General features: G+C 40.1%; 3 protein-coding genes across 3 annotated transcripts in view; 1 reads left to right on the top strand and 2 right to left on the bottom strand.

Moving 5' to 3' along the window:
* Positions 1 to 2,373, bottom strand: part of atxn7 (ataxin 7) — a 28,195-nt gene extending 25,822 nt beyond the window's left edge. The window contains exon 1 of the mRNA XM_030420368.1: positions 2,216 to 2,373. The gene's annotated coding sequence lies outside the window, so the exon portion shown is untranslated. The remainder of the gene's footprint in view (positions 1 to 2,215) is intronic.
* Positions 2,374 to 3,778: 1,405 nt separating this feature from the next.
* Positions 3,779 to 6,467, top strand: thoc7 (THO complex 7). Its single transcript, XM_030419581.1, has 8 exons — positions 3,779 to 3,879; positions 4,142 to 4,262; positions 4,370 to 4,497; positions 4,715 to 4,801; positions 5,763 to 5,820; positions 5,896 to 5,962; positions 6,060 to 6,129; positions 6,297 to 6,467. Exons 1-8 carry the CDS (start codon positions 3,861 to 3,863, stop codon positions 6,353 to 6,355), a joined length of 609 nt encoding a protein of 202 aa, XP_030275441.1. The 5' UTR covers positions 3,779 to 3,860; the 3' UTR covers positions 6,356 to 6,467.
* LOC115583120 (interferon-induced GTP-binding protein Mx) lies at positions 4,517 to 13,290 on the bottom strand. Its single transcript, XM_030419580.1, has 12 exons — positions 12,978 to 13,290; positions 10,625 to 10,762; positions 10,358 to 10,512; positions 9,935 to 10,073; positions 9,660 to 9,858; positions 9,460 to 9,538; positions 9,253 to 9,375; positions 8,354 to 8,495; positions 8,122 to 8,280; positions 7,907 to 7,983; positions 7,574 to 7,816; positions 4,517 to 7,452 (listed from the first exon to the last, which is right to left on the bottom strand). The coding sequence occupies exons 1-12, from the start codon at positions 13,162 to 13,164 to the stop codon at positions 7,228 to 7,230; spliced, it is 1,866 nt and encodes a 621-aa protein (XP_030275440.1). The 5' UTR covers positions 13,165 to 13,290; the 3' UTR covers positions 4,517 to 7,227.
* Positions 13,291 to 14,198: the final 908 nt, after the last annotated feature.

The raw sequence follows: 14,198 nt of genomic DNA, 5'->3' as shown, positions 1-14,198 counted from the left end.
CATTACTAATGTCATTCACGATTTACACTACAGTCCTTTGCTTCTCAATAAGTAATTTTTTGTAAATATGGGACAAGTAGGGATGCACCGACTGTGAAATTCTCAGCCAATACCAATACAAATGTTTTAAATAATAATTTGGCCAATAGCTGATACAAATGTTTGTTTGTTGTTGCTCATGTTTTTTTTCTTGTTATCCATCTCCCCGGTTCTGCCAGGGAAACAGATAAACCCCATTACAAATAATAACTGACCTATTTTTAAACAATTCAGCCCTTTATTACACTATCTTTAAAAGAGCACAAATTTAATTGTACAAGTTTATCAAATAACCTTGAACACAACCTTTTTTCACATGAGAAAGATACTTTTTGATAAGTAACTGCTCCAAACACCTTTTTAGTCCAATATACAAATACTGATGTCCCTCGCCAGTAGCTTATGAATGGCCATTAGATAAATTACTCTTCTTTGCTGATAGCAGTCAACATGTTTAGCCGATATATCGGTGCATCCCTAGTAATAATTAATGTAATGACATAATACGGAAGAAATGTATGATCACCACATATTATGGCATATAAAAACAGCAACTGCATAGATCCATAGCTTCAGCCAGTGGACTGGTGCTCTCAGAAAAGCTAGGGAAGTGTAGATCAAAATCTTTAAAAGAAAACTCCATCGCTGCGCTTTTGCTTCTATTGGCATGAACTGGATGAAATTTCTGATATGTCCTATTCTTCCACTAAAGAGTATTACTTCTGCTCAGTTAACCACTTCCAAGAATCTTTTTCAGGTTCAGCTTTACCTTTCTCACTAGTCAAAAACACTGTTCGATCATAGCTCATTCTGGCTGCCCTTAAGTTTTAACTTGGCATTCACTAATAACATTAGAAAATGCCTCATCCTACTGCAAAATGTACAGTGCCATCAGCACTGTCTTAACTTGTGTCGCTACACATTAAAATGGCAGTCTCCTAACCTTTCACACCATACGGATGTGAACATCATCAAAGACCTTTCGAGCTAAAACTTAGAACTTTAATGTAATAGCCACTCTTTCATTTGTCCCAGTTTGTTGATAAAAAATATGTTGCTATCTGGACATTGAACTGGCTGTATGAGAGTAGGTAATGAGATCAAAATGTGACATCCTACAACTATAAGCCTATATCCGAAACTAATTCTGTAGTCATACTTTTAAGGATAATCAGCGCATTGTACCCTGCGTAGCTTTTCCAGAGAATATAAGGGGTGGGTAGAGTGGCACAACCACTCCTTAACTGTCAATAACATTAGCAATTAATGTTTTTATATTATTCCTATATGAAATATGGCACATACATGCAAATATCACCTAAAATAACCAACTGGCATTCAATGCCATAACCTATGTCTGCTGTTCACTGCTCTTAACAAACAGTGCTACTTTTGGAAATTGAGAATTGTCTTGTTAGGATGAATTGGATTCAATATTTTTTGTACAACCATAACAAGGTATGAACATAGTATCATGACACAAATCCACTAAAAGTCATCAAAAGACCATACTGATTTGTCACCCAGCCCTTACACATGTGTACATACAATGACAGTAGCATCAGAGTGAACATATTGTATTCACTGTGACATTCCTCTTCAAAACAGTCTGATATCATGCGATATAACCATGTCACTACTAGTACCTTAAGATTAATTATATTGTGTGTTGGGCCCTATGAAGCCAGGATGTCAAATGTCTTGATTGGCAAAATATAATGACGTGCCATTTCTGTAGAAACGAAGCGCTTGTCATTGACAAGTAGGTCCACAACTTGACAGGACAACTAGGTTAGCTAACGTAAGCTAGCAGGAGCAGTCGAGAATCAGCAGTGTTATTGGCTAGCGTTGCTCCCACCTCTACTGCAAACTGACCACACTAACGTACATGAACATTCAAAAAAAGAAAAGACAGACTAAACGGTAATGGTTAGTGCGAAATGTGAAAAAAGACATGATGCCTATCAGGAGTTATGTTATGAAAACAGGCTCCATCCAGTGTGGGTCAGTGACTGGTACAGTCGTTGCTAGAGAGCAGTGGAGGCTACATTAGCCTGTTAGCTGCTGAAGCCTGTAGCCAGCCATGACTAGCGTTAGCGAGGAGGCTGGCAGAAGGCTGACAGCACAGCAGAAGTCATTAGCAGTCGTCACGGATCGACAGTAACTTCATTCTTACCGAGCTCTGGACGCTGTAGACGTAAACGTGACACCAGGCAGATGTAAATCAACTGGATGCACTGGGCGAAGGAGACAGTAGACGGTGGGAAAGAGCGAGTGCAGTGCTCAGCCTCTGTGGAGGTCTTCACCTGGTGCTTCCATGTCTGTTTACCAGACTGCATTCTGGGACAGAGACGTCACTGCGCCAGGACGCACACGCACCCTCGGATGAGTTAAAGCAGTTTCTCTGTCATCGGAGTGTTTTTGGTCTGCTATTGGGGAAATTGTGATGCGCACTGGCAAGGTCCAGGGGGTGTCATAAAAGCATCGACACATAAGTTATATTGCTAAATAAAATAAATAAATATTGGAATATTTTAAATAGCCGAGGATTACATGTGTGATTCTGCGTCTCTCTCTCATTTTGTCAGTGTATTTAGCCCAGGATGAAACCTTTTCAGGGACAACAAATTGTATTACAACTAAACCCTCTCCATGTTTTGTTTTGTTTTTTTAAGAAAAGTACAGCAGATATCATAATTAATTTTAAATCCAGTTGTTTAATGTGAAAATGCAGTCAGGATAACATCTCAGTTGGCTGTATAGTTGCCATGCAGTGCATCTTGAAATGTAAATAGACATTTGTGTTGTCACAACTTAACATTTTACCCTGATCTCTCAACTGTTAAGAGTAATTGACACTCCATTTTCCCGTTCCATTCATTTTCTACTGTAAATTTTGTAGGAAGAAAATGAAGGAGCGGCAGACAACTGTGAAATAATTTCGCACTGCTTTATTTTTTTCCTTTGCATATCACTTCTATTTAGCCACCTTTTTAGGCTTCTAACACTTTTCTGGGGACCTTATTCACCCAACAGCTTGTTAATTCAGTTATGGAAATATGTTCATTAAATACTATGTCTGAGTTTGTCTCATTACCTCATTACTATTGTAGAACCTTCCTGAGTTTAATTTTCTCTCTTAAAACTACATGGTGCAACTTTAAATGCAATAAACTGGGCAAACTGACAGTGCTTCAAGCTTTCACTTCCTGATCTTCCTAAAGCGAAAGAAACTCACTTTAAGATTATTACAAATACAGACGCTGTTGATCAACAGCCTTCACTCTGATCCTCCTTAATGTAGCCTACAGTTAGTGTCAGTGTAGGTGCTGCTCATTTCATTTTTCGCTCATGTCCTTTTTTCATGTGATGTATCTCTTAAGATAGATGGTATCCCTGTTTTTGACGCTTAAGTTATGTGTTAGTATTTACTTTAGTACTCAGTTATATGACTGGGTATCATATCCACCACAAACTGTAGAATTATAACCAAACTTGAGATTCAGTAAGCCTACTTAATCTATGCCTTTGAATTATATATGTGTGCTATGGTTATTATTGCTATTATTCTTTTGAGCAGTTGTTGTTTATTTCATCTGTGCCTTGCGTGAAATGAATAAAGTTATCCACATGTGTGTTTCTTTTCCCTTCTCTTGTGTAAACAACCTTATGCGTTCTCGAATAAAGCTTTTTTAAAAACTTTAAACCTCACCACGTGCTAGCCTCTGTGGCCAATCACCGTCGTCTGTCCTTCAGAGGCGGGGCGAGCTGCTTTGTTCATTTCCTGCTGTTCAATAAAGTTTATCCGGCTACATACAGTCATGGGCGCTGTTACAGATGGTAAATAACTCTTTTATTCGATGATTTCAGCTATGTTTTTAAAGCTACGAGTAGAAATATGTGCCAAAGCTCTTAAAGTATCAATATGCACCAGTTCATACTGCCAAAAACGAACCAATTTCACACGTAGCAGCATCTTGCTTTCAAAACAGCTAATCTACTGTAGCTATGTTAGCTAGCTAACAGTTAGCTTGCTCAGTGGTAGTTCCCTGCTGTATCTGATTCTGCTGTTTGATTCCTGTTTATTTTTCTCCTATTTCAGATGAGGTTATTCGGAAACGCCTTCTTATTGACGGGGACGGAGCTGGTGATGACCGCAGAATAAATGTGCTGCTGAAGAGTTTCACCAAATGGTGCAACTCGCCTGGGACCCCAGAGGAGGGGTAAGTGAGCTCTACACACCACAGCCTTAGACTTTGTCACCAACAATCGCCACATAAATGAAAAAATTGTTTTTAGTAATAATTGGCTTTGAATCACTTCTGTTCAGGTTCACGCAGTATCAGAGGATGTTGGGCATCCTGGCTCAGTGTGAATCCTCCATGGGGAAGACGTTGATGGTTTATGACATGAACCTTCGGGAAATGGAGAATTATGAGAAGATCTACACTAATATAGGTAGGAAACATTCTGGTAATTTGAACTCAGATCCATTTTTATTTAAGTATGCAGACAAGTTGTTGACAACTGTTTATTTTCTTATACACCAGAAATACTCATGCTGTTACATTTCATACTTTATGTGGCAAATGGAAGAACTGGACCACTGGAGTCAACACAAAAAAAAAACAACAATGTTTTTGTAATAGAAAATAAACCAATTTCTACATTACAGAACAAAACATCACATCTGCACATGACAAGATTGCAGAATGCAAAAAGGAAATTCAGAGAGCCAAGAGAATAAGAAAAAATCGCCAAGGTAAGAATATTTTTAGTGCCCTAGGAGATAGATGTAGACAAATATTAACAGGAGAGAATTACATCTAGTGTTTCCTTTTATAACCTTTGAAAGACAATATAGAAGGTTCCGTCCCACCACCAAATACAATCAATACATTGCGCAGTTTGGGGTATAAGTTAATTCAATTATAAAAGTTCAGTCGTTATCTGCTCACCCCCATGCAGATGGAAAGGCATATTAAGTGTCATAGTCTGTCACATTTCTGGAGCATCAAAGCAAAACAACATTTAATTGGAGCATTCTCCTAAACAACTGTAGTAGAAAAAAAATCGACAGAAAAAAAACAAACACGGAATGGCACCATACTGCTCGTCCAGGGTAATCCCAATCTCCAGAAGCCCACAGGCCCCCAGATTAATTTGAAAAGACATTATTTAACTTGACGGATGGCCAGGCTTGTGCACCCACTTCAGAAAGGTGCGCTTTAATATTTTAGCACAACAGCCTCAGTGAAGATCTCCGCATTAAAAGGATGTAAACAACATCTTTTTAAGTCAGTTTTTGGACCTGGGGGGTTTCCAGAGACTTGGATTATGCTGGACGAGCTCCATGGAGCCGTGTTATGTACTGTTTTTGGTCGTTTTTCCTTTTTTTTTTTTTAACAAGTCACCAGCTACTTCAGTTATCTAGCAGAATGATGCAACCCTGTTGTTCCGTGAAGCTCTTGAAATGTTTTGTGTACTGTAAATCATGGGCATTTTGGACTTCGACTCATTTACTTTTGATGTTTATTAACAACTGATGAATTATTTAAAGAAGAGAATAATCACATCAATCATACTTGAAATAATCCTAAATTATTTACATGGTTTATTATTAGAAAACATATTTCCCTCAGACATCCCCCTCATGAGTTTTTAGCATTTATAGCAGATGAACAGACATGCATTTATTGACTTTTTATTTTCTTTCCCTCTAGAGTACGATGCTTTAGCTAAGGTCATCCAGCAACACCCAGACCGACATGAAACACTTAAGTAAGTCAGTCAGTGGTTGTGCTTTGTTTTATGTGCATAACTTAATTTTATTTAACCAATTTTAATCACTTACAGGCAGTTGGAGGCGCTTGACAAAGAACTCATGCAGCTTTCTCACATCAAGGAGAATGTAGATGCAAAGGTACTAATGCATTTATCACCATTTCTATTCTGACCTGTAATATCTTCAATCATCAGTCATATTTAGATTTTTTTAATCTCCACTTTGTCCCACTCAGTTGGAATTAAGGAAGAAGCAATTCCACGTGCTGCTCAGTACCATACAGGAACTACAGCAGACGCTTGAGAGTGAGTAAATAAGGACAATTAAGGTGCCATGATTAGCATTGTTTGTGCTTTTCAGTGGTCTTATCTTTCAACAGCTGATCTGACACAAAATGTTGATCTATTTCATCTGTAACATTTAGAAAATGTGGAGGAACCAACATCTTTCTAATAATTGTTGTCCTTCCTAGACGACGAGAAATCGGACAATGACGACAGTCAGGAGAGCCCTGCAGAGAATGGTGAATGAACTTGTGGAGATTCTGACTGAAAGACATAAGAACTGATTTAAATGATTTCGTTTTTTGGCCTAAGAAAACTTTTTTGTATGTATTTTTGAATAAAGTTAACTTGTCCATGTCTGTCTTGTTCAGTTTATTTACTAAACTAGTGTTTCTCTTTAGATGTCTCTCCATTTAACTTTTAAACTGTTTACTTTATTTGGAAGCGTTAACTGAGGTTATCAGGTGAGGGTGGTATATCATAACTGCCTGTTGATGGCACAGAAGGAGAAATGTTGTGTTTTTGCACTTGGTTATCATTTGTGTAGTAAAGTTTTTTAATAATTAAGGATTATACTTAAACTTGGTTTTAAACAGCAATTTCCTGTGTTCAACCACACGATGGAGCTGAAGTACAGTCCTGAAAGAACAGGATTGTAGTAATTGTCATTTTGATCATTACACTGCAGTTGTAGGTCAGTTTATGTTGTATTATTTTCTTTAAAGTCGCTGATTGTTAGTAAAATGCCAAATATAAAGTATGAAATTGTGTTGTCCTTTTAAGAAAAAATAATCACTGAGAGTGGACTATTGATATCTCAATGGTATGAGACTTAAACAGTATGCTCCTATAATTTCCTCCTATGAATGATTTTGTGGTGTGTTAGGAAAGTCTTTCCAATTTTTTTTGTTTGTTTTACAATAATAGTACTGCATATTACAGTACGTTTAAACAACTCACCATATGCCTCTTCTGACCTGTTACACTGAAAGCAAATCCTTCCATTTTACAGGATGTAGTACAAATAATAGTATAATGATGCTAAAACTACTGCTGCTCGGTGCTATTTGACAATTGAAAGCAGTACAGTAATCTCATTCTGTCAGGCCTTGACCCCGTCTAGAACTCAGCCAGGTACGTACGGGCCTGTGTGAGGCGCTTGAGGCGACTTTGCAAATTAGCCCTCTTGCTGCCGATATCAAAATCCTCCTTCAGCAAGAACTCTGAATTCTCCTTGTCCTGAAGCACCTGCAGCATCTCCCTCTGCAGCTGGACAGCAGACTCCTGCAACATCTGGTAGCGGATCACCAGCGGTATCTGATCAGCCAGACGCTGGCTCGCAATCTGAATGAGGAAAAGGAGAGAAAAGTTTGACAGACATACATTCATTTCAAATGTGTAAACCTCTGTCCAAACCTCTCTCTCTGTTAATGTTCATGAATCATCCCTCTAAATTAAAACTTACTTTGTAATACGATTTCAGGTGCAGCATCAACTCCTTCAGTGTTGCATGATTATCCATGTTGAAGAAAATACCATATCTTTTCTCTCTCTCCTCCTCCTCCTCGTCCTCCTCTTTCTTGCAGTCACTCAAGCTGCTGCTGTAGGTCCTGTCCTGAGAGTACACAAGCAGCTCCATCTTGAACTGGGTTCTCAGCATAGATTCAGCAGTAGACTCCTTTTCTTGCTTTATGGCTTCGATCTTTGCCTAGGGTAAAAGAATATGAAAATTCAATTTTTAGAGCCAAAATACCAAGAGTGACCATCTGTCACTATCAAACTCTTGGATGATGGCTACCTTGGCTGTTTTCACAAGGTTAGGAAGTCCAGCAAAGCTGCTCTGGGCCAGCTGTATGAACACCTTCCTCACAGTATCTGAAAGAAAAAACAAAGACAAGAAGTTACAGCAACTTGAGGGCTACTGAGTCCGCCATTGGTGGTTGTATGATAATAAAAGAAAGTGTTTGCAATAGAGAAAAACACATTAAGTCTGGCACACATCCGATCATATACCTGCTATGTCTTTGAGTCTCTTGACAGCTGGCTCTTCCAGCTGTTTGATCTGCTCCTTGACCATAAACTCAAAGGTCTTGTAGTTGATGAAGCCTGGCAGTTCTCTTCCACGATACCTCTCTTCATACTCCTCCACCTCTTTCTCAATCTTTTCGTTAACTGAAATGAACAAACATACATGTCAGCGTCCTGCTGATGGACAGCTGTAGACCAGATCAAATGATACACTTACATTTTTCTCCCGAGCGGTCCAAATGGACAATCCACTTCCCAAAGTAGCTTCTGAGTGTAGAAAAGATGTTAAGTCTGTCTCCACACTTGAGTTCTTCTCCTGTGGTCAGACTGATGGCATCCTGAGTGAAAGCTGTCACTTTCTGTGGCACACGTGACAGCAGAAACAGATGTTTATAAGGGTTTTATGTTTACTTAACATCATTTAATGACAAATTAATCTTGGTGGTGCACATTTGTTGTTGTCGCTATGATAAGGGCAGGGCATGTAGATATGGTGGCCTGTAAAGATTGCTCCATTTTTGGTATTTTTTGCTGCTTTTTGGTCTATAACCCTCCATCTAATTAAGCACTCCGAGAAGACTTACTGTCTTCTACCCATTTTCTCTCTATTCCTCACTAGGCCAGAGGTGAGAAGCTCTGCGGTAACTTTTCCCTCATTTGTTGTTAAACAGATAAGCATGTAAGGGAGGGATGCTTTTCGGAGCTGTAGATGTAACATTGGGGTGACTCGACAGGATTAACATGGCATCACTCTGTGCATACATTTGCGCTGTTATTTTGTTCCTCCATGATCATGTCAACTACTTAAACGTAAGTCATCGGTGTCTCTGAGTTTTCTTCATCTCCCCTGAACGAGCAAGCGAGCTGAAATTCAACTGAACTCTGTGAATTGAGATGTCTGTTCTCCTTGCCATACCACCAGACTACACAGCAGCTTAATTCCTCAGGCTGTAAAACTCCTCAATTCATTCAACTGTTCTGGGTTTCTAGTCCTGTGATGTAGCTGAAAAGGACCCAAACTAAATTTCCTTTTGCAACCATAGCGTTGTTTAGTGATTAATAAATGGAGCCACGTCGCCTCGAAGCCAGGTAGTTATGTAGAGTGAGTGTTCTCACATCAATAAGGAAGACGACTCTCTCAGCTGCATCAGATGGAGGTCCACTGCCGTATCTCTCGAGCTCTGCACGAGTCTGTGCTAGTTTCTCCTCAATCTGCTTTTCCAGTTGAGGCAGAGATTTCTGCGAATCACACAAGTCAAACCTGCATCACCTAAAACTACACAACGTATAGCAAACTGTTAAAATAACAAAGTTACAATTTACCTCAATATGTTGCACCAGCTCAAGTGTGAGTTTCTCAGCCAGTTTAGGAACAGTGGCGTGGCCGTCATTGTACAGAGTGCTACAGCAAGAATATAAAGTCACTGACTAGATGCCATATTACAACAAAAAATGCAAATCACAGCCTTGAGGTATCATCATGAAAATATTTGTTAAAATTACCCAAAAGGAATTGAACTTACTGGAAATGCACATGATCTTTGAAGAAGGCTTTCTCTCTTTCCGTTGCCTCAGTGAGAGACACCTTCTCTGCGATCTCCTTCTGACCCCGGCACTTGACGATCATGTAGCCCTTCTTCAGGTGGATGACCTCATTGTGGACGATGTCAACCACCGTCTCCTCTGTGCCTTTGTCCACCAGATCAGGCTTGGTCAAGATACCTGTGAGAGAGAGAAATACTGAACTATCTAAAAGTAACGTGGCAAAGTGTCCCTTTTCTAGAACAACTTTGTTTACCCAAAGTCCTCTCTCCATCAGGATCTACTTCCTGTGCCATCTTCAGAGCCTCCGTGGTTGCTATGTCCACGTTGCTTGGAACAACCACCAAGCTGATCGTTTCTTGTCTTGTGATGAACTTCTGGATCAGTCTCTTTATCTGAAAGGATAAATTCATATTGTACATCAAACTAAAAGTCTATAGCCTTACTAACGGCCCCATGAGGATGTAAATGCATTGGCTCAGTGTCTTGCTAGAGAAATGGTCATAGGAAGTCATTCATTCACGAGATGTTGCTACACAACATCCCCAATCTCATGAGTGTGAAACACAGGACCCGGGTTTGACCTCACTGTTCACATGTAGCCTTGGATCAACTTCCTGCGAAACAAAGTGTCCCTATGTTAACTGTAGACAGTCTCATGGACTCTGAACAATCGCACCTGATCTCCGATGTTCTCTGGTTGTCCCTTTACAGCCACCCTGGCGATGCCGGGCAGGTCAATGAGCGTCAGGTCCGGAACATCAGGAGAGGCGATCTCCAGACTGATGAGGTCATCACTGATCCCCACCCCGACCCCGGCCATTTCATCCTGAGCTGGAGAGAGAGAGCGTGGTGTTGTGAACACAGAAACCTTCAATAATTCAGTAGCTTGCTCCATCAGTACTTGACTTTTGATAGACATGTTCAAGATTGCCATTTGCTGCACCTTCTCGAATCTTTTTCTCCACATCCGCGGGGTCGTCCAGCTCTTCCTCGTGGTCCTGGTAGCTTATCTTTCCGAACCACTCCTCTCCCTCCTTCTTTCTCTTCATCTTCAGTTCCAGAGGACATCTTGTAACAATGCCTGCATTACAAAAGAATGTATGATGAAAGGGAGGACATTTGTGAAATTCAGTGTGCTTGATGAAATTATAACAGTCATTACAGGGACCACTCATCTAACATGCTCACGAAAGTGAGATCAATATGGAAGGGAAACATCCTGAGGTCATGGAAAGACGTTAGGAAGAATTCAGAAAGATTTAGGGATTCATGTGACGGCTGATGTTACTGAGGTGGGTCTGCTACAGTGTTCCGAAGATGGACTACTAAAAGCGCATCTTAGAGACTTTGCCCCATACATTCTTATTGTGTTGTTTAATTAAGGTAATCTAAATATGGTAACCAGGTGAAAAAAACTACTTTGTTTGGGGTGCTGAGAGTCTTACAATAACAACAAAAACAAGGCACTATAAAATACAGCAACTAGGAACTGTTGTGGATCACATCAGTAGCATCATTGCATGTGTAGTGGCAAAAAAAAAACTGGGTCATGATCATGCATATAAATTGATTTGAGAAATACACCTTGCAGTTGTGTGCTAACAGTGAATATGAGCCCAATGTAAGACCAAGGTCAGATGCTCCCTTTATAATAACAAGGCTGGAGTGAGGGAGCAGTCAAGGCCACAGATAGAGGCCTGGGTGAGACACTTTGTAGGCATTAAGGAACACATTAAAAAATGAAGATGATAGTCTCGCGTGATCATGACGAGGGGGGTGGTCCAAGAGGGGCATTGGTGACATCGACCCCAGGTATAAAAGGGGGTGATCCGGGGAGATTTCTCAGTTGTCCGGGGGTACCTCATGGATTTATAACTTCTCTTGGAATAAACACCTTTTTGACTGAAGACCTGCTGCCTCGCCTCTGATTTTGGGACTTAGTCTCTGAGCAATTTTGGGACTTAGGTTCTGAGCGGATTTCACCTCTGAGTTGGACTTAGACTCAGAGCTGTTTCTCCTTTAATTTGGATTTTAACCTTTGAGCGGATTTACAGGGTCTGATAGTGGAATAATTCGACGGATAAGGATGGTAGCAGTTCTTTGTTGTTGACTGTAATTACTACATACAGTTTTGCTGCCTGCGAAATTGTAAGACTAACTTGGCAGTAAACTATTACTATGTAAATTTTCTTACCGATCAACCATGTTGATTTAAGAACATCTGGATAATATCATATATCACCTTTTCTTTCTGGTTCTGATCTGATTATCAGCCTATGAATATAATATCTTAACACACAACTACACACCTTGAAATGCTGACCTGATTGTGCATGTTGTGACAAGTTGATTCTTTGTTTTTGTAAATAGCTGAATGGTACGTTGATTTGAACATTGCTGCCACAAGTTATTGTTATTGTTAAAAATAGGTTGGAAAACACACAGTGTCAAACAGAAGGAGATGTTAGTATACCAAAAACAAAACAGTAAACAAACTAATATGTAATCAGTTGTGTCATGTAATACATCTTACATGACAAAAGAGGCCTGTTTGACATATAAATATTTCCGGGATATGTTGACATCCAAACTGGAAACGTCACGGCTGTGTCCTATTTTCATTATGGAAATCTGGTTATCTTATCCTGCAATAAAGCCCCTCTGTGGACTTTGTAAGGCTCTGTTTTTTTTAAAGCCTTGTGACATTCTTGCTACACCAAAGCACCTGCTGTAAAACAGCCATGCAGGTTTAAAAGTTTCCATCTACTAATTGATAGGAGTTGTTGATGATAAGTCGTACTCACAGCAACTAAAAAAACACATTCTAAATCAGATCTCTGCACCGAAAGGTAAATGGTCAAAATGAAACTGGTGAACAGTGTGCAGCATCTAGAAGGGAAAAGCCTTTTCTTGGCCTCTGGCCTGGAGGAGACCAAAACTGAGCTAAGAGGAAGAGGAAGATTCTTCACTGGGTGGCCAGAAACAGAAATATAAGCAAACACATTATGTTGCTTCATGTCTGCGCAACGTTCAGGACAACTACACAAAGGAACTTTTTTGGCCAAAAATTAAAGAATGCACCTTTAAATATTATCTGATAGGATACTGATGGTCTTACAGCTTAGTTTTCTAGTAGATAGACATAGATAGATAGATAGATAGATAGATAGATAGATAGATAGATAGATAGATAGATAGATAGATAGATAGATTTGACTTCTAGCATTTAAGTCATGAATCCTGGTGTTTAAATAGCCTGCAGCTGTAATAAAAGACTGTCAGTGACTGGAACTCACCGCTCCCTCTCGGCAGAGCCACCCCTGACAGCGCCTCCAGCACAGAGCTCTTCCCCGAGCTTTGGTCTCCGATCACGGCGATGGCAGGCAGCGCCAAGTCCCTCTCTACACCCAGAGAGCGGAGAGAGTCGATGAGGTCGATGCAGGGACGAACCCTCTCCTCATACTGCTGGTTCAGAGTGTTCATGCTGCTCACTTCTTGTCTGCTGTCAGATGAGTTGTGTGGACTTGAGGTGAGTTCAGCGTCCGGAGTCCTCAGCAGCAGCTGCTGGAGTGGCAGCAGCCGGGTAGACACCGCGGATACTGCACTGAGTTTAGGTTTCGTTTCCTTGTCTTTACTCTTTCCGGTAATGGGACGAACACCAGCGGAAGGTGCAGGACTTTGAGTTATCGTGATGTAAATCCATCTCATCTTTGGCGTTTCGAAAATGTGGAGGAGCAGATATCTTTCTAAAAACTGTTGTCTTTCCTAGACGACGAGAAATCAGACGATGAGGACCGTCAGGAGAGCCCTGCAGAGGATGGTGAATGAACTTGTGGAGATCCTGACTGAAAGAAATGAAGAACCGCTTTTAAACGATTTTGTTTTTTTTGTTTTTTTTGTCCTAAGCAAACTTTGTGTATCTTGTTCAATTTATCCACTAAACTAGCGTTTCTCTTTAGACCTCTGTCCATTTAACTTTTAAACTGTTTACTTTATCTGGAATAGTTAACTAAGGTTTCCAGGCTGACAAGGATTGCATGATGGAAAGGCACTGTGAAGAGACACATCAGGCCTGCATTGATAACATATTAATAGATGTTGTTGAGATGGAAGTATTGATACGCATGTGTCAGAAAAAACATCTACATATTCATCATTGATGGATCACTGGTCTGGAGGTCAGAACTGAATCAACTTTGTACTTAAATCACTGATGCAGCGCCTTCATGGCTGAGGGTGGAAGATCATAACTGCCTGTTGATGCGCGGCAGAAGAAAGATTGTGTTTATGCGCCTGGTTATCCTTTGTGTAGTTTAAACAGCAACTTCCTGTGTACACCCACACGAGGGAGCTGCAGTACAGTGCTGAGAGAACAGGATTGTACCAAATGTCATTTTGATCATTGTGCTGCAGTCATACATCAGTTTATGTTGTGTCATTTTCTTTAAAGTAGCCTTTTGTTAATGTAACACACATGTAACAAGCAGAGGAAAAATACAATCTTTGAGTTAACTGTA

This window comes from Sparus aurata, chromosome 6 (genome assembly GCF_900880675.1).
Source record: "Sparus aurata chromosome 6, fSpaAur1.1, whole genome shotgun sequence".
Taxonomy (NCBI): Eukaryota; Metazoa; Chordata; class Actinopteri; order Spariformes; family Sparidae; genus Sparus; species Sparus aurata.
The sequence above is the reverse complement of the archived record's forward strand: the minus strand, read 5'-3'. Positions and strand labels throughout refer to the sequence as shown.